This window comes from Dipodomys ordii, unplaced genomic scaffold (genome assembly GCF_000151885.1).
Source record: "Dipodomys ordii isolate 6190 unplaced genomic scaffold, Dord_2.0 Scaffold21, whole genome shotgun sequence".
Lineage (NCBI taxonomy): Eukaryota > Metazoa > Chordata > Mammalia > Rodentia > Heteromyidae > Dipodomys > Dipodomys ordii.
In genome coordinates, this window is record NW_012267237.1 from 7,216,017 (window position 1) to 7,235,755 (window position 19,739).

General features: G+C 41.4%; 1 protein-coding gene across 2 annotated transcripts in view; it reads right to left on the reverse strand.

The window, feature by feature from the left end:
• The window catches only part of Ctnnd2 (catenin (cadherin-associated protein), delta 2), a 349,057-nt gene that overhangs the window by 227,322 nt on the left and 101,996 nt on the right, over positions 1–19,739 (reverse strand). For both annotated transcript variants that reach the window (XM_013013886.1, XM_013013885.1), the window contains exon 4: positions 11,883–12,015. In XM_013013886.1, the coding sequence (XP_012869340.1) occupies positions 11,883–12,015 (133 nt within the window). The remainder of the gene's footprint in view (positions 1–11,882; positions 12,016–19,739) is intronic.

Below are 19,739 nucleotides of genomic sequence, written 5' to 3' on the forward strand. Positions count from 1 at the left end.
TAGCTAGCTAGCTAGCTAGCTAGCTAGCTAGCTAGTTATCTATCTACCTGTTTCCAATCGATTTAGGCATGATCACAGATCAATATAAATTGGCTTTGTTGAGCACTGCTGCCACTCTTTAAAAATAAGGAAAGAGTTAAAGGCAGACTAACAAAGCCTCACATACCCGACCATTCCCCAAACAGAGGAACACAGACTTAGGTCGCAGATAAAAGTATCAGGCTACATAGTTACTTCCTGGAAGTTAGTAATTCTTATTCCACAAAAAACCAAAAACATTCCGTGGTCCCCATTCATTGGAGAATAAAGGATAATTATAGTCTGTGTCCCTCAAGATATAGTAGTAGTATTAGTAGATATACTAATACTTTACTGATAGCCTGGAGTCCAGGAGCAAGCCACCATTGAGTAGTACCACCATTCCACCTGCTTCTTCCCGGCCTAGCCTGTCAAGTACATTGGACTCTTCACTGTATCAGAGATGTTCCTTTAGTACTTAAGGGTAATGCAAATAGGAGCTGGCATTCATTCCTCCTTTTCTTTATTGAGTTGACATAGAGTCTCAAAGATCACCAACATACGTCTTTATGGTACTTCCACTGAACTCTTGTTCCTTTTCATCTGTCTCCACTGCTCTCAAGCCCCTTCCTTAGACAATGGATTGCCGGTCTCCTGGGGTTCATAGAAAGCAATGATCCCTGCTCTCACTGCAAAGCCCATAAATAAGTCTTGAGGACATACGCCTTCATGAAGAAGCATGCTGGGGTTGGGTTCCCAGGGTTCCTGTGCAAACCGTTTGACTATCCCCATGGAAGACAGATAGTAGACGTTATGCTATTGGTCATGTGCTGCTAGAATTCAGAAGAATCTTGCACTTATATATGTATGACTATTAACAAAGAAAATACATCTCAATTATTTTCAGGCCCAGAAATTGGAGGTAGCCTGTATAGAACCATAGAAAACACAGAACACATCCAACATATATAATTTAATACAAATAACAAAAGTTGATATTTTACTTGTCATGTAAGATACAAATTAATTAAAGAGGATTGGACTGGGAAGGTGGCTCAGTGTAGAGTGCTTGTCTTGCATGCATAAAGCCCTGGGTTCGATTCCTTAGCACCACATGAGCAGAAAAAGCCAGAAGTGGCTCTGTGGCTCAAGTGGTAGAGCACTAGCCTTGAACTGAAGAGCTGAGGGACAGCACCCAGGCCCAGAGTTTAGGCCCTACGAAGGTCAACATGTCAGTTGAACATGTCAACATGTCAACATTTCAGTGAACATCTCAACCAAATAATAAATAAATAAAAATAAAAAGAATCGTAAGTGCTGAAGAACTTTGAATTTTGAAGAGCTCTTAGGAATTAGATTTTATTTTCCTTTGCTTATATTCAGGGTTTGGTGAAGAAATGCACAAAGATTCCCTATCTGAAGAATCATAGTATAATGACCAACTATAGCTTTTCTTGAAATATTTGAAAACATTTAGATTGATGAGGCAGGTGTACCTATTAGAAGAGATGATATGACAAAACATTTGTGGGATACTTTGGGTACCAAGACACATTTCTTCCAGTCAGAATCTGATATTTAACAACTAATAAGGTTAATCCAGAAATTTGCCTGTACTTAAAATAGGTCAATTGAGAATCTCAGGCAACTCAGGGTAGCTCTTTGCCTCTGTGATATCTGGCTTCAGAATTGATCAATATTTCCAAGATGGCCCATGCAGAGCCGATCTACAAGGCTCCTAGGTTGACATCTAGTCCTTGGATTTGCAATTCAAGTGAATAATAACATTGGTGGGATTGGAAGCATGGCCACAGGCTCAAGTAAAAGCTAGATGGAGACAATTGTTTAGAATGGATTAGTGACACCAGACGCTGACCTAACAAGTGAGCAGAGGAGTGCACTGAAACCACACACAGAAGCATACATTGTAATCTACGCGCGGATGTCCACGAGACACAGCCCTCTAACACTGCTGCCATCAGGGTTTTCACAAAATGTGCTCTCTAGCTCTGTGCACCAGGAAAATCTGGCAAAGCTCTGGAAGGTAGAAAAATAAAGAAAAATAACAGACTTTCAAGATGCTCCTTCCTTTGTTCAATGATTCTGAGACTGCTCACTTGGAAACAAGAGCTAAGGGTGGGTAGTGAACAGTAATAAAAATCAGAAGTGTTTCTAGGTGGAGCTGGGTTGATTTGTTCCTGCTACTTCTCCTAAATACTGAAGAAAAGAAATGATTGAAATGTTCACTGAAATGTTACCTTTGTGTTTAAAGTTGGACCATGTTCCTGACAGACAAGGTAGGTTTTCGGGCCCACGTCTTTTCTACAATAAGGAATAAGGTGTCTTCTAAAATGTACCAAGGAAACAAAGCATGGTGAGAAATCTCTACATCGCCACTAGGGATGCACATGTGAATGAACTGACATTTAGACAGGTCATTTATATACCTTGCCCTAGGTGGTCAAGACTTACATCCATTTCAGGAAGAGGTAACAATGATCAAGATGCACTGTATTCATAAACTGCTTTGTTGAATGGAAAATCCTTTGTACAACTACCTAACAGTAATAAAAATGCCTTTTTAAAATTAAAGAAAAAGAAAAGAGATGTACAAGGCAGAGAGGGGCAGATTGCCAGGTTGAGGAAGCCGGAATCTTTGAATTTAGAATGAAAGAAGGAAGAGGAGAAGAGAGAGGAGAAAAGGCAGTCAAGAATCCGATGGGCATTCTACAAAACTAAGAAGAGTACGAGATGGATGGAATGTTGAAAGAGTGGCGTTGATCAAGATGCACTGTATTCATAAACTGCCTTGTGAAATGGTAGCTACTTTGGATAGCCACTTAAAGGTAATAAAAGTAAGGAAAGTAACAATTTTAAGGCAGGCACCAACCCAGAGCTCCATAGCTGCACAGACTTTGGAGGTTCACAATCAAAGGTAAGTGATTTCACTGTTTCTCGCCTTCTTTGGAAATGAAAGTGTATCCACTTCCACACCAGAGCATAATTTTAAGACAAGCTCCAACCCAGAGCCCTGTGGTTGTCTTAGGAGGTTCACAATCAAAGATAAGTATTTTCACTCTACCTCTCTTTTGGGGGATTGAAAGTCCCCCCCCAATTCCACACTAGAACACAGTTTTAAGACAAGCACCAATCCAGAGCCCTGTAGTTGCACAGACTTTGGAGGTTCACAATTGAAGATAAGTATTTTTTCATTCTATATGTCCTTTTTTGGATATGTAAGTAGGTCCAGTAACACCCCAGAGCACAGTTTTAAGACAAAATCCAACCCTGGGCCGTGTGTTTGCAGCAATTTTAGAGGTTCAAAATCATGGCTAAGTATTCACCTATCTTTCTTTGCTTTTCTTTGATGTGGGGGCAGGCAATGGGGGATTATATACAGTTGTAACCAGTGATCCAATCTATCATGAGGTTTGAATTAATCTGTACCAAAAGATAACTCAATGGGCCACTTTAACCCAGTCAAAATGAGTAGAGATAGAATCTAGCTCAACAACAAACCACTAGGGATCAGTGGACTAAGAAAATCGAAGGAGCAGAGGACCAGAAATTCAGTGGTATAAGGAGAATCATGGAAGCAACCCAGATGCCCCTCAGTAGATGAATGGATCAAGAAAATGTGATTGATATATATTGTGTTTGTGTGTGGGGTGTATGTGTGTGTGTGTGTGTGTGTGTGTGTGTGTATGTGTGTGTGTATGGAATTTTATACCTCCATCAGAAAGAATGACACTGCTCCATTTGTTAGGAAATTGAAAGACTTGGAAAAAATCATATTACTATTTGCAATAGTTAGTATACATCTAGGATAATCTTATCAGATGAGCAGAATAGCCCAATAGCTATGTACATATGACCATATAAGATGATGCTAAGCAAAATGAACTCCAAGATGGATATGAGGTTTTTTCTTCATTGTTGTTGTTCTCAATATACTATGTGATTTCTTTTTTCTTTTGTGTTTTTCCCCTTATGGTTTATCCCTTGTTGTCACTGTGTTCGACGCCCTGGGTTTTGTATATATATTTACCTGAACTAGGGAAGGGAAAGGGAACAACAATGATGAGACAAAGGACAAAGGGGACCCTATGCAACAGCGATACCCACAGGAGAATATGTTGGAAATTATCTGTACAACTTGAGGGGACAGATGGAAGGGAGAGGAAGGAGAAAAATGAGGGAAGGGGTAACAAATTAGACAAGAAATGTAATCACTACCCTACTTATGTAACTGTTTCCCCTCTGTACATCACCTTGACAATTATTTTTCCCCCCAGGGCTGAGGACCGAACTCAGGGCCTTGTGCTTGCTTGGTGGGTGCTCTTCCGCTGAGCTAAACCCCCAGTTCCCAATAAATTTTTTTTAAAAAAGAGGGCAACATATAATGAATATCCATGAATATCAACAGTGATTGTTTACATGGTAGATATTCTTATCATATAGTTAGTTCATGAGAATCTAAAACAGTAGAATCAACAACTGAAGACGTAAGCATATTTTCCTGCTGCCGTCAATAACCTTTGAGTCCTATGGTCTTAAATTCAATGAACTAACCAATACTGAGAAAACTATGTCTACCTAGCTAAACAAATGGGGTTCCTTTTACTCAAGGAAAAATCTCTCCCTGTACTTGAAGAGGCTGGGACTCCGGACACCCCTCCTGGGATGGACACTTCTTCCCGAATGTGAAGCTGTGCCGCTCACCCTCAGGCTGTGTCCCTGGGCTTCTCTCCCGCACATGCTTTTCCAGCTCATGACTTCTCTTTCAGCTCCCTAATGGGATCCTACGGCCACACATTTTTCTACATGTTTCTAGGGGAAATAGAACATATGCTCATAATTAAATACTGTGGAAAAAACAATAGAATGGAAAGGAACAATAACGCTGGGGTTGTGAAAAGGGCCAAAAGAGTAAGAGGAAAAGATCAGGTATTTAGGATGAATGCATGAACATGGACACTGCAGAAATAACAGACACAGAAGAATGTGCACTGAGGGATTCCTGTCCATGCATCCCTCAGTATACACGTGATGTAAAAACCACCACCCTAAAAGCTTGTGCAGTGCCTCTGTCTCTGTCTTGGAGAAGACAGTGATTCTGACATCCCTCCATGCTGATTTATACGTGACTGGAGCCACATTGGCCCTCTTTACTGTAATTCTGCCCCAGCCCATCAGCAATACTGCCTACCCATTATCTCCTCCACTGAAGGTGACTCACGGTCCTTTTTGCCTGAAGCACTGGCCTCATAACTCTCTTTTGCCTCCTCCATCTTCCCTCATGTGTGAAGGACTAAGCATTCAGGAAGAGAAAAGAACTAGATGAGCCGTTCATTTATTCTGAGTTAGCTCTGGCTGTCATGGTGCTTGCTGGAGACCACCCATTCTATCCCTAACGCTGTGGTCTCTGGGCAGCTTCAGCCTCTCCACAGAGCTGAAGCCTCCTCTGACATTCAGCTCTCCAGCTCTTGCCCTCAATGCCGCTTCCTTCCCCCTCCTGGTGTGATTGACTTTAAGCAAGATCACAGATCTCCTTGGAAACAGGACTTGTAGCTCTATTTGTTAACGTCACTGCCTTTCTTTCAGCCTCTCTGAGCTGACACCAACAGATCTCAAGTGGCAAGCAAGTAAGTAAAGTAGAATACCTCCAAGTGCGCTGGTTTGATAACCTACCTATTCGAAAGAGATTTCCCTAATTAATATTTGCAACAGGGACCAACAGTCACGCGTGTCCCTTAACCACTTGCTCAGCACAGCAGATCCCACGCATTGTCCATGGGGACATGATGCTTCTCCTCTAAGGGCCTGAGTCTTGGGGACAGAATGCAATTTTCTCAAGATCCCAGAGCCAGACAACAGGACAGCAGCCAGGATTCAAATGCAGGCAGCCTGGCTTCAGAGTCCTTGCTAAGGCACACTGTCCACTAACACAGCAGCTAAATACAGGCTCCTTAAAAAATATGTGATACAATCTACAGGGAAGGAAGAGAGGACATCATTCAGAAGCAATCAGCTGAGAAGATGGATAGCAGCTTCTCTCAAACTATATGAGGTGGAAAGAATCTAGAGTAAAATAGAAAATTATGAAGCACTTTAAGTGTAGTAGATGGGAACAAGTCTCAATTTTTTAACATATAAAATATTCTAAATGGGTATGAATAAAACCAAAATTATGGGTGAGGGGAAAATATGCATATTTTAGGCATAGAAATCGATTTCTATTTCTTATTAAAGATGATGCCAATTTGGAAATCTCCTGCTAGAAATGATGAAAATATATTAATACTTTATGGACACATGCACACCTACACACACACACACACACACACACACACACAAATACACAACCATAGCCAGACCTGGTGGCATACAAATGTATTTCCAACACTCCACAGGCTGAGGTATTTTGAGATTTTTGTGTCAAAAAAGGAAAAAAAATAAACCAAATAGGACAGATGCACTGATATACATAAATAGAAAAAAAAAGGACACTTTAAACCGATATCCTACTTCATCCATTCTAAAAAGGTTGTATGTTTTCTGAGAACTTCTGACTTTACAAACTCAGTGTTGTGAGCACTGTGGGAAGCAGGCAGCTTTCCCTGTGCTTTCAGGGTGTGTATTTTTTATCTTTTGTCTGTCCAGTAAGTTGAAGATGTCTTAAAAGTTGGATCTGTACATTAGTGACGCTCAGATCCCCTACGAACACAGACCAAGCCACCAATAACCTCTCCTTATTCCCATTAGAACTGAAGATATTGTTTCTCTCATAAAGAAAAACACCCTCTAGAAGGTGGTAGGATTGTGAAGAAGTTTGTTGGAGGTAGGAAAATCCAATGGGGGTTGGCTTTCTAGAGCAGAAGTTTACTATATAACAGCTTTAGCTATTTCAGGTGCATATCTGATAATAACGTGAAATTTTCAAATAACAAGAAGAAATCAGGTCAAAACCCTAAAGTAAATCTTCATCCCGGATGGTCACTTGCCATTTATGACACGAAAATGACAAGGAGTCAGTCCTTCCTTCAGGCAATGTTGAACAATATTTTCAAAGGATATTATTAAGTGAATATGCCTACACTTAAAATGAAAACATCTTTCCTAGCTCCTCAAGAGGCTGAGATCTGAGGATCGTGGTTTGAAGCCAGCTTGTGCAGGAAAGTCAGTGAGAGTCTCATCTCCAGCAAAACACCAAAAAGCCAGAAGTGGAACTATGGCTCAAGTGACCAAGTGCTAGCCTTAAGCTAAAAAAGCTCAGGGCAGTGTTCAGATCCTGAGGTTCAAGCTCATTGTATATTGAACTGATCTACTAATGACTAATAGAATAATTCTGTTTTATAATTTAAAAATGTAAAAAATTTGGGGCTGGGAAGGTGGCTCAGTGGTAGAGTACTTGCCTTGCATGCCTGAGGCCCTGGGTTCGATTCCTCAGCACCACATAAGCAAAAATGAAAAAAGCCGGAAGTGGTGCTGTGGCTCAAGTGGTAGAGCGCTAGCCTTGAGCTGAAGAGCTGAGGGACAGCGCCCAGGCCCAGAGTTCAGGCCCCACGACCAGACCCCCCCAAAAAAATTTTGTCACTCGAAAACAAAGAATTTCATTTGTATCTCTAGGAGACATATGTCTGTCAAGCCAGCATGCAGTACTAATGCCCATACATGTTCCTATTGTGGGGATGTGAGTGCAGTTCTATTGCCTACTTTAGGGTGTGTGTAAAGAAGACATGGGGAGAAATGCAGTCATGAACAGCATTAATAACCTGAAATCTCACAGCCCAAGAAGGGCATTTATCCTATCCCTAAATCAATGAGACATCCTTAGCATTCTTAACTGAGAAGGACTTCCCAGAAAGAATGAGGATTTATGAAAAACACTTACTAGCTATCAATTTGGAGGCTTAAAACATGTCTGCAGTTCACACTTGTGAGAAAGTTTTCCCCTTCCTCCAACGACAACTCAATTTACAAAGACATTTCAACAAGTTAGTAGACAGCATGGATGGCAGGCATCATTCAAATTTACCAACATCTGTCTTCGTTGTTCATGCTTCTGCCCATTAAACCATGACCCACTTACATATCTCTAGATACTCATTAGCTCATGCAAATAAGCCCCATAAACTCAGTGTGTTTGTGGCCATAAATTAGGCTCTCTCTCTGTATATATCTTTTCTGCTTCCTGTCCTCTCTTTAATTTCAGCTATTTTCTTCTGCTCACATCTTGGCCAGGCTCTGAACACTTGTGTGTTCCACTGTCATCTCTTCCAATTTTTAGGTACTATATAAGTAAATGTCCTGTCCTGGACACTCAGCATAATGATCAATGCACCTTAGTCCCTGGAGGTAGTCCAGCAGGCTTCCTGAGTCTCCCAAGTTCACCTCACTAGGAGGGAGTGTGTCAGCAAATTCCTCAAACCCAAGTGCATTAGATTGGCGGGAAATGTTAAGGAGAGGGCTTTTCCCTGTTGATTCACAGAAATGAATTCTTGACTTTGTACCATTATGATCCACCACTGGTTTGAACAACACTGAATTTCTTGGCTTTCTTATATGTAAACTATACCAAGCACCGTAATAAGGATTGCCAAGAGGCATGATTTATAGCTCTCTGCATATACAAGATTTAATTCTGCCATTTGTGCAATGGGCTGTCCATTGTGTGAGCAAAGTCAATACCAATAATGAAATGTAGACTGAAGGGCTAAATCAATTCAATAAAAAGCAATAGAAAGACTAGGGACTGAGTAAATTTGGAAAAGCTAGCACCGGCAAGATTAGTATTTGGACAACAGGTAATTACAAAAATCAATACCTGTGTATGAAAACATGACAGGCAGCCATCCATCACAAAGGGAGGACTAATTCCTAATAGTTTGTTCTCTGAGTTAGGAGGAGAGAACCAAGCAGGTTTGTGCAAAATCCTTATTGTAAGTGTGTGTGCACTTACAAGCATTTATGACTTCAGTGGGCACAGCAAAGCCATCTCTGCACTCTTGATTCTGGGCTTTATTTTAGCTTTTGCCCTTCCTGTGTCCACGTGGCTAACCTGACCTCAATCCTCTGTTCTTAGCTCTGTGTCAGGCACACCTTGAGTCCTATACCACTTCTGCCTTCAGGCCCCAGGGATGTCCGTCGTGGGGTACCGCTGGAGGGCGACGGGGGAGTGCTACAGATAATAGAAACCATCGATCGCTCAAGGACCAGCTGTCTGAGGACCCTTCAAACAGTAAAAGGCAATACAGACAACCTGGAGAGCATCCGCACCAAAGCAAAGCAAAATGAACTAAAACAAGCTCTCCCTCTCACACGGACATATAGGCACACGACACACATGTATGCATACACAGTGACGCATCTATCTATTCATAAAACGGTAACTTAAGCGTCTCAACTGAGTTTCTGTCTAGAAAGACTGTCAATGAGTCAATATTCTACCATTACACAGTCTGCGTGCATTAGCTGTAGGGACTCTATCAGCATATCTGTTTTAAAGATAAGAACAGAGGCTCTGACAGACAACAGGCTAGGTCCAGAACACAGGCCGGGGTGCAGCACTGGAAGTGGCCTGGCTGCATAATGCATGTGGTGATCACCACCGTCCATTTCCTGTGCAGTGTCTGTCCAGCAGAGAACAGAGAGCAGAGAGTGATTGGTACCACGCCGCAAGCTCTTAGCCAGCCTGGTGACTGAATGGCCTGAAGGCCGGAGTATGGAGCACAGGTACAGCTAGTTAGACAAGTGCTTTCAGACTTCCTCTGGCTGTGCTGCCTATACAGCCTGACTACGTGCCTCTCCAAAATAAAGCCTGGTTCCATTTCTCTGATATCTGATTTCTGACCATTGAATGGGTGTCACCTCCTTTTGCTCTTTCTTCCCCTCCTCTGAGCCACCTGTCCGAAGTTCAGTGTGTAGGTAAGAACCTGCTACCTCACAAAATCCTAAGCTAGAATTCCCCGTGGAGTGATTTTTGGGCTGTCTGGGAGCGACTCCAGTCCTTCCTGCAGGCTTAGCCGTGTTTGCCCCTGCCTCTTCCCACCCTCCAGGAGGGTGACATATACCAGCCACTCCAATACCACACCACGTTTGGGGGGAGATCATATTTCACTTTGGGGGCTGAGGGGACCAAGGTCAGCTTATACCAAGAGTGGAATGAAATGCTGTCATGGTCCTTGGAGAAACTCTCAAATCTGTCATTAAGACATTATATATTGGCAAAAGACACCTGCATCAGGAATCAGTTCTCTATTTTACATGGTCATTTGATTTCCATTAAAAATGAAGAAATTGTATGATGGCTTCCATTTAGGAAATAAGTCACTTACTGTCATTCCATGTCTTTTTAGCTCATTTTAACAATCTGTTTATAGATAGATGCAGCTATAGATAGACAGATATGCATATAGTCTTTATATATGTCTATAGTCTATCTGTCTGTCTGTCTGTCTGAACATCACTCTCACTGGCTGATGTTTTCCTTTATCCAAATTCAGCACTATTGGCATTTGAAGGGGAATAGTTCCAGGTTTTAGGGCTGCCCTGTCCATATCATGGGCAACACTCCTGACTTCTATTTGCTCGATACCAATGCCCTCACCATAAGTCCCTCTGATTGCGACAAACTAAAACATTCTCATGCCTCAAATGTGACTTAGGGACAAAAAGCATGCCTGGCTGAAAACCACAGATCTCTATTTTTTCCACAAAGAAATATGACTTTTCTGAGAACAGGTAGAAAGGAAAATCTTTGTAGTTCCAGTGTATGAAATACATCTCTTTTTTCTTTCGTGGGGCTTGAACTCTGGGCCTGGGCGCTGTCCCTCAGCTCTTCAGCTCAAAGCGAGTGCTCTACTGCTTGAGCCACAGCGCCACTTCTGGTTTTCTAGTGTTTTATTGGAGATAGGAGTCTCACAGACTTTCCTTGCCCCGGCTGACATTGAACCATGATCCTCAGATCTCAGCCTCCTGAGTAGCTAGGATTACAGGCGTGAGCCACTGGCGCCCGGCCATCTTTTTTTTTTTAAACAGAAAAGATGAAAAGTTGCTAGGCTAAACTCAGCCCAATGCAAGCAAGCAAAAGCTATAATAAATTGCAATTAGAGCTCTCAATCTCTTCTTTCTACTCTTAATTTAGACTTATCCTCAAAATAGCCATATGCTATGGAGATGACTCGTCAGAGTTTATAAAATCTTCTTTAAAAATGTGATAACTCTGCTGCTTGCATGCGAATGCTCGGCCCTTACATGAACAAATCCTGAGCTAGCTTTACTGACCACAGTGATTTGTCAGCCATATCAGACATCACAGTGCATTAGGTACTTTTCCAATAGCAGAACATGTTAAAATTTCTTTATGCGACAAACATAAATAATGGTCACATGAATGGATCACACATATGCACATCATATCCACAACCACTTTTGTAAATTACTCACTAGGCTTTGTTTGAAGGCAAAGCTAGTAACTGTCTAATATTCCCATCTTAGCAGTGAGTTCTCCAAGAAAAGATAAGCCCTCATAAACACTGACCAAAACTGGAGAAGATAACAACTGATGCTTTGCATTGTTTTTAATATTTAGGAGCAGGAGTGAAATAGGGTAGAGAAAGACAAATGACAGCAAAGCACTGATCCTAGAACACATCTCTGGTCTTGGAAGGGTGCATGTGCAAGCATGATGATTAATGAGATAAATGTACTGTGCTTCAGTCTCCAATACAGAACTAAGTGTTAACACTGTGATTTAAGTTTCCCTAAATCTTTTGCTTTTCAACACTCCTCTAAAAATAGCAACAACCCTACAAGTGGTTATAAACCAACACCATTCATTTGATAATCTGAGTAACACTTACCTCAGCTTTAATTTTGTTGTCTCCAAAACAGAGGTGCTGTAGATAGGCTGCAGCATTGGACTGGACAGACGGAAACTGATGTTGCAACATCTGGATCACTTCGGGCAGTTCCGGGTCTCTCCATCCAAATTCTCTGAACAAGAAGGAAAAGAAAAGCACATGAGGAATAAACAAACAAATAAATAAACAAGTAAGCAAACTGTAGCAGACTGCCAGCACCTGGCAAGTCATTCATCAAGCACATGCAACACTTTATAAAGAAAAGGTCCCACTATTTTCAAGCATGGGCCCATTTAAGAGAATGTTGAAAAGATCTCCTTTCACATATCGTTTTTAAGGGCATACACGCATACATTCACATTTACTGATTACGCAGATTATATGTAAGTGCATCAAAGTTCCATGCTTCTGAAGATTATGAGAAACAACTGACACATGACTTTTTAATGATATGTACACTTTTCATTCAGGCTTAAATGGACAATTAAGAAGCCACATTTTTCTAGTATATTATTTCAACTGACAGACTAATATGTACCATTTAGACTAATTATCAAATAGGAAAAATGAAACTAGATTGGAACAATCCAAAGTGTTACAAGAGCCTGTGATGTTGGTGTTATTATTTATTATTATTGTTATTGTTACTGTTATTTCCATATGCTCTGCTGACATAGATCAAGATGCACTATGTTCATAAACTGCTTTGTTAAATGGTGACTTCGTACAACTACTTCAAGATAATACTTTTTTTAAAATAAAACTTATGTAAAGGTAAGATAATGTTAATTTAAAAACCAACACAGACCAAACCCAACATTGCAATAACTAAATAAATAATTAAGAACATATTTTTAAAAAGACAAGTGAATAAAACCACAAAAGAATAAATAGATTTCCTCAATGATTCTCTGGGGATAAAAGCAAAGCAGTAAGATACCTTTCTTTCTAAAAGGAAAATATTTATTGAACGAGCAGGCTTGTTCATATACTGTGAACAAACTTTATATAAGGTACCTTCTTCTGTATCTCACTTTTCCACCTGAGCTACTGTAAAGAAGATACATATTAATAAATATGGTATAAAAATTTAACTCTAATTGAAACCATAGTTTGGTCATAGCATCATGTTCATGAAAACACTTCAATGCAATCCCCTAGCTCAACAGGACCAACTCTCAGTTCTATTCTGGTAACAAGGATCCAATTTTTAACAGAGAAATAAAAAAAGCAGCTTCTGAAGCCACAGATAAAAACCTGACCCCACTAGCCACAAAGGGTGCTATTTATCTGAAAGATAGGCTAGGGGAGAAACGAAATGGCTTCTCAGAAACCACTCCTACTCCTTGTGAAATTACACCAAAGCATAGATCCTACTGTTGCAGGTCAATACTGTCAGGTGGGCAGAGGAGCCATGAAGAATTGGGTGGACAAGGCCCAGTCAAAGGTTAAAAGTTTCCTCGTAGATTCTAACCTGTTCTCTTTATCTTCCCTTTATCACATCCGGTGTGGCTGTCAAGAAAATCCTGCAACATCTTTGTGTTTTGCAACAGCAGTCGAGGACGATATGAAATAGGATGGCTCTTGAAGTGGCTTAGTTTTTATTGGAAAGATAAAGCATTCGACTTCATGTGCAGAAAGCATTTAATAAATTTACATGCCAGCTTCGACTATCACATATACATTTTTCCAAAAGACGTATAGAGCAATAACACACTTGCTCGAAACATAGCTAAGTGACTGCTGATATGGAATCCTTCTTGCCTATGTAATCTCAGTAGGAACCAATTAAACAATAAAAAAGTAACAAGCAGGTCTTCCTTGTAATTTAATTTCCTTTGGTTACATGATTTCAAACCTCAGCAACACAGAGGTAGTATAGTTCTTCTCAGAGTAGCAACCTCTAGAATTCTTTTCTTTCAACAAAGTAAATCATAATCTACAGATATCTATAAATTAAACTTGAAGGTTCCACACAATGACACTGAATGGCTATGAGAAATGTGGGTAAGCTTATGTTTCTGGAACGCAATTAGGACAGAACTCACTTCTGACTATTTTATTGACCAGTCAGGTAATGACATAGGGCGAAGACCAAGAGCATCTTTTGAACAAGAGTTTAAGGACCCTTTGTACATATGTATGATCACACATAGACACCAAACTCATGTACGACAGATGGACATTCCAAAGAATCCTGAGTCCAGATGTCAGCCAAGCATCGCAATGACCAGTCAAGAGAGTGGCTGTTTCCAGTTACCTTTTCCTCTGCAAAGCCCTGCCCCCTCCATCCCCACTGCTGCCTTCATAGACCTACAACCTCATCTGCACTCCAATGACTGGTCCCCAGGCTCTCTCACCTTACTGCTTTCCCCACACGGTTCCAAGAGGAACCGCACCCCTGCTCAAAGCCTCAGTGGATTCCACTGTCTTAGGACAGAGACCAAGATGGCCGCTAGTGCCTTGCTGGACCTGATCACTCCTGCCTGACTTGTGATGGACCTCACATTGGCTGGCCACAGAGGCGTTTGCTGCGTGGATGCACACTGAGGTAACGGTGGCCAGCAATAACAGATATGGCCGGCACACAGTACAGGCCTGCTAGAAATGTCAGATCCTAACTTGATGGAAAGACAACAATGAGAAATAAGAAACACGTGGAATTTCCCAAGCAAGCTGAGCTCATAACTCTGGTTTCTTATTGGGTTTGCCTTCAGAAATGTTAATGGATCTGGGGAATATGCAAATGTAACCTTTTCTCCATTAAAACTTGTCGCATAGACCAACAATATTGGGACGGAACCTTCACTCATGTGTGGACTGTCTGTGTCCTTAAAACCACAATGCTCAGCACAGGGCTCAGCAGCAAGCAGTTTGCAGTTCTTTGCTATGTGGCGCTGGCATGAAAGGCATTGGGAGTGTGGACTGTCGTAAGAGTCATAACCAGGTTTTCCTAAGGAAGACAGCCAAAGAAAACCCAGGGGCCTCTCGAATTTAACATGCGTTTTTCAGCAATGCTTCATTCAATGGGCTACTGTGCTGTTAGAACACACTCAACCGTTATGGAGATTCCGATCACTATAAACGCCAGACTCCATAAAAAAGTTTTAAAGACTCTGCTGACTGCTTTTTAGATGAGGGTAATAAGGCAGACTATTTTTTTTTAATTTTATGGTAAAGGTGATATACAGACTGGTTGCAGGTATGTAACTAAGGTAGTGAATACATTTCTTTTCCATCAGGTTACCCTTCCCTCGTTTTCTCCCACTTTCCTCCCTCCCCCCATCCCCCTCTCCACCCAGTTGTAAGTTCCAAACCTAGTGTCTGTGAGTACCACTGCTACATCGGTTTACCTGTTGTCCTTTGTCTCACCACTGCATCTTATTGATGAGTTTGAGAGGGACTGAGAGATGGTGGGTGTTAGAAAGGTAATTACAGCAATGTCTTTAAAATGAAAAGGTGATATTGCAGTTTTTACTAAATAAGGAAACCTATTCAATGATTAAGAAAGAAAGAAAAACACTGATGTCTTTAACCCTATTCCTAGGTAGTGTTTAACCTCACCAAAACCTTCCCTAAGCTAGTAATCACACTTAGAAAAAATCTTTTCTCCTCCTCCTCCACTTCCTCCTCTTCCTCCTCCGCCTCTTCCTCCTCATTATTATTATTATTTCCATGTATAAAATGCTCCCTTGATTTAGTCTAACGCTAGGTCAATTAAGTATTTTTTTCTATTATGATTGCCTTCTTCCTTCACATCAAGACTTCTGTAATTAAACTGTAGTAGTCACTCATACAGTGACATTTTATATTTCTGACTTTTATAAAGCAACAACACTGCTTACAAACAAACATAACCACTTACTGGAGCCCAGGAATAGAGTCCAGGGCACAAAATAAAGGTCCAGCCTGGGGAAGGGTCGTATTGTCAACTGATTCTTTGACATCACTCCTTCCTCTTCTTTCATGGTCCTGTTTCAAAGTTGAACACGGGTCCACAGGAGGGCTATTTCTCTGAAGTCTTTCCTAATTTATCTTTTACATTTCTCTGGCTTTTGTAAGTCACTTGTGTTTCATTTAATTCATGACTTGGTATGCCAATAAGGTAGATTGTTTAGACATCTATTTCAATGAAAAGTTATGCAATTTCTTTTTATTTTTTTTCAGTCGTGGGCCTCGAATTCTGGGCCTGGGCGCTGTCCTTGAGCTCTTCAGCTCAAGGTGAAAGTTCTATCACTTGATCCACATCACCACATCTAGTTTTCTAGTGATAAATTGGTGATCAGAGTCTTGCAGACGTTCCTGCCTGGGCTGGCTTTGAACAGAGATTGTCAGATCTCAGCCTTCTAAGTAGCTAGGAATACAGGCATGAGCCACCTGTGCCTGGCTGCAATTTCCTATTGTGGTAAATAAAATCTTCCAGGTAGAATACCTTTCCAGAATCTGTCACATTTACTAATCTATAATAGTGTTTAAAGTCTTTCAAAAAGGATGTACTAATGCAGTTAGAACCTGCTGCTTTGATTTAACGTGGAGATTTACTTCACATGACCTGTTATTAAACATCTTTCTCTACATCTGCTATATTAATTTATTTCCAGCTATTTATCTGGTATAATCTACTACCTTATCCTAAAACTAGATTTTTTTTTTAAAAATTAATGTCTGCTGTGATCATCAGAGCAGACATTTAGGAAAGGACAGGGGTCTAGTCCCCAACTCCAGCAAATAACCAGTGAACTGGATTTTAATTGCTCAGATCACCCAACTTTTATGTGCTTGGCCTTAGAAGTTGCTGTGTAAGATTAGCAGTGAATTCACGTGTCTTCCTGATGTGCGGTCAGTCAGGTTCTGTGATTACTTCTACAGACAGACAGATGAAGAGCCTAAGCTTCAGAGAAAGCCACCCAGGTAGAAAGAAGCCCAGAGCTCAGGAAGAAGCACGTCCTCAGGGCACTGCTGAATTCCGCCCTCTGCAGCAGTCGTGGCTTTCAGAAGGAGGGGAGAACCTGGACTCTGATATTAAGGTCAGCCACACACAACGGACTGACTGAGCCCCTGTGCGCCACACAGTAGAATTTCTCCATGCTCTTTAAGAGTGTGTGGACAGCCATTTGACCAAGGATCCGATATGCAGATGGTACTTGGTGGCAGGATCTCAGAGAAAGCCTTCTGTACTGGAGCAGCGGAGAAGCGTGCTGTCCATTTAGAACACTCACATTCGCTCTATGGCCGTGGATATAAAAATGACAACAAAGATTCAACTAGAATTTGTTTTGTTTTGGTGAGGGTCCTGGGGCTTAAACTTGGGGGGGGGGCGCTGGGTGTTGTCCCTGAGCTTTTGTGCTCAAGGCTAGAACTCTACCACAGCTCCATTTCTGGCTTTATTATGTATAATAGGAGAAAAGAATCTCACAGACTTTCCTGCCCAGACTGGCTGCAAACCACAATCCTCAGATCTCTGCTTCCTGAGTAGCTAGGATGACAGGTGTGAGCCACAGGTCCCTGTCTTCAATCTAGAACTTAAAAAAAAATCACTGAAGAATGTGAAATCTATAAAAAAATTTCTCTGAGTAAGGGAAAGCAAATACAACATTGAAAATAGATACTGCATTGAAAATATTTGATTCATTAAAATATTGTCCTCATTTTGATAGCCTAGAACATCAACCATAAGGAGGTACTACATTAGGCCAGATAGTTCAAGACATCTTTTTCTCTGAGTACTAAGTGGTTTGGGCGATTGTTGGTTTTCAAATTTGTATTCTGAATGAGGCCAGAACTAAACGGTAGGGGTACATTTAAAACCACCATCCCTGCTTCTACTGTTATGTATGAAATGTGTCATCTGGGAGTTGTTTTCTCAATAGCCCTTGACCTATTTATGTTGAAGTCTTTAAATGCTGGGGATTTTCTGTTTCCTGCCTATCGTATGTGTTAATACTTAAAGAGAAGGGAAAGAGGTTTGCATAAATAACACAAAGGGAAAAATCTAAACCTCATTTCAAGATAAGTGTGGGTACATTGGGTTGAAGTGACAGCCTGCCATATCTGAGCTCCACTGGGGCTCAGAAAACGATGCCCCCAAAGTGAAGAGATCAGATGCAGGCTCAGAAGTATAAAGCAGGGTTTTGCAGACTCAGCGCTGCTGACATCTTGAGTCAGATACTTCTGGGTTAGCGATGAGAGGCTGCTCTGCACTATAACGTGTTCAGCAGCAACACTGGCATTTACCAACCAGGTGCCAAAAGCATCCCCTGCTTATGTAGTGCCATACCTCTTTTGAGTATCAGGGCTGGGCATCCCAAGCTGAGAACCACTGAGGTGATTTTGAAACAGCAAGAGATAAGCCCAGTGCCCATCACTGGGGAATGGATACAAAGCTGCCCAACACAAATGCTCTCTTGACCTTGACCTTACCATGGCACATAAGTTAATCATGAGGAATAGTAAAATCATGTGGTTTGCAGGAAAATGGATGGGACTGGTGATCATCCTTTGAAGGAAAATAAACCAGGTTCAGAAAGATAAATATTTCATATATTCTCTCATCTATGAAGTCTAGAACTAAAAAAGACTATACATATATGTATTTATATATGTGTATACATTTATATGTAAATATATATATATGTGTGTGTATAAACATGTAAACATATGTGTGTATATATGTGTGGGGTATATATGGGGTAATAATGGGAAGGGAAGAGGGAAAGAAGAGAATAATGGGGAATAAATACAACCTATGTATAAAAACAAAATATTAAACACCACTAAAATGTAGATGCAGATGACAAATCAGAAAGAGTAACAGAGGGGATAAATTTGATTAAAGTAACAATCTATGGAAATACAATGAAGAACCTTTTTGTATAATTAATATATACAACAAGACGTATAAGTCTTGAAGTCTAGAAACGAATCACCCTGGTCGTGTTACATAGGCCATTCTGAATCATAATACTGCTAAATGGTAGTGTAGGTGTATTCTGATGGGTTTCAGTGAATTTGGGTATAGAACCGAGGGCATGTGGGAGAGTGGGAGAGGGTGTGTAGCACTGACTTCTTTTTCCCTTTGTCTCATGGACCCTGAGTCAGTGATCACCATGAGTGTGAGCGTGGGGCTCAGCAAAGCAAAAGCGGAGATGTTTCTGGAGCTTGCCAGTCATCCTAACAGAGCCTGATGGCTGAGGGGGCTTCTCAGAGCTCAATGAGCCTTGTTCGGGGAATGAATGATTCATTATTTCATGCTTTCTTCTTACAGGGAGCTCTGCAGTACATGCACAGATCTGTAAGAAAAGGTACCTGGGAGACCCTGTGCTACATGACTCTTCTCACGCAACTCGGCATTGTTGTTATCCCGATTACCCCGTCAGATTCTCTTCCTCCAAGGAACTTGGCCTTGTAGAGCAGTCGTTACATTCCTGGGGTGAATAACGTGTCTCAATCAAATGTAGACTTCTCTGGAAGTCAGATCGTTTCAGCACAGTGTCTAGGAGCTCCTTGTTGGCAGGAAGCCAGTCTGGTGCCCTGGGCTTAATGGATTTCCTCTAATAAACCACAGACACCAGAGTGGCACAAACCTTTTCCGGCCAGGGAATCTGGTGCATGCTGCTTCCATGACAACACCGATGGAGGGGGGGCGGTGGAGGGGGGGGAGGCCTGGCAGGACTGGAAAGGCGGAAGTCTTCCCTTGGAGGAGCTGGCTTGGCCACACTCTCCCTTCCCTTTTCTCCCTGGTAGCATAATGGCTTCGAGCATTTGCCCAAATCCATTACAAAAAATCCAAGCGTCAACACTGCAAAGACTCTCCACCAGGGCTTGCTCAGGCACAATCAGAACAGCGAATTATTCAAG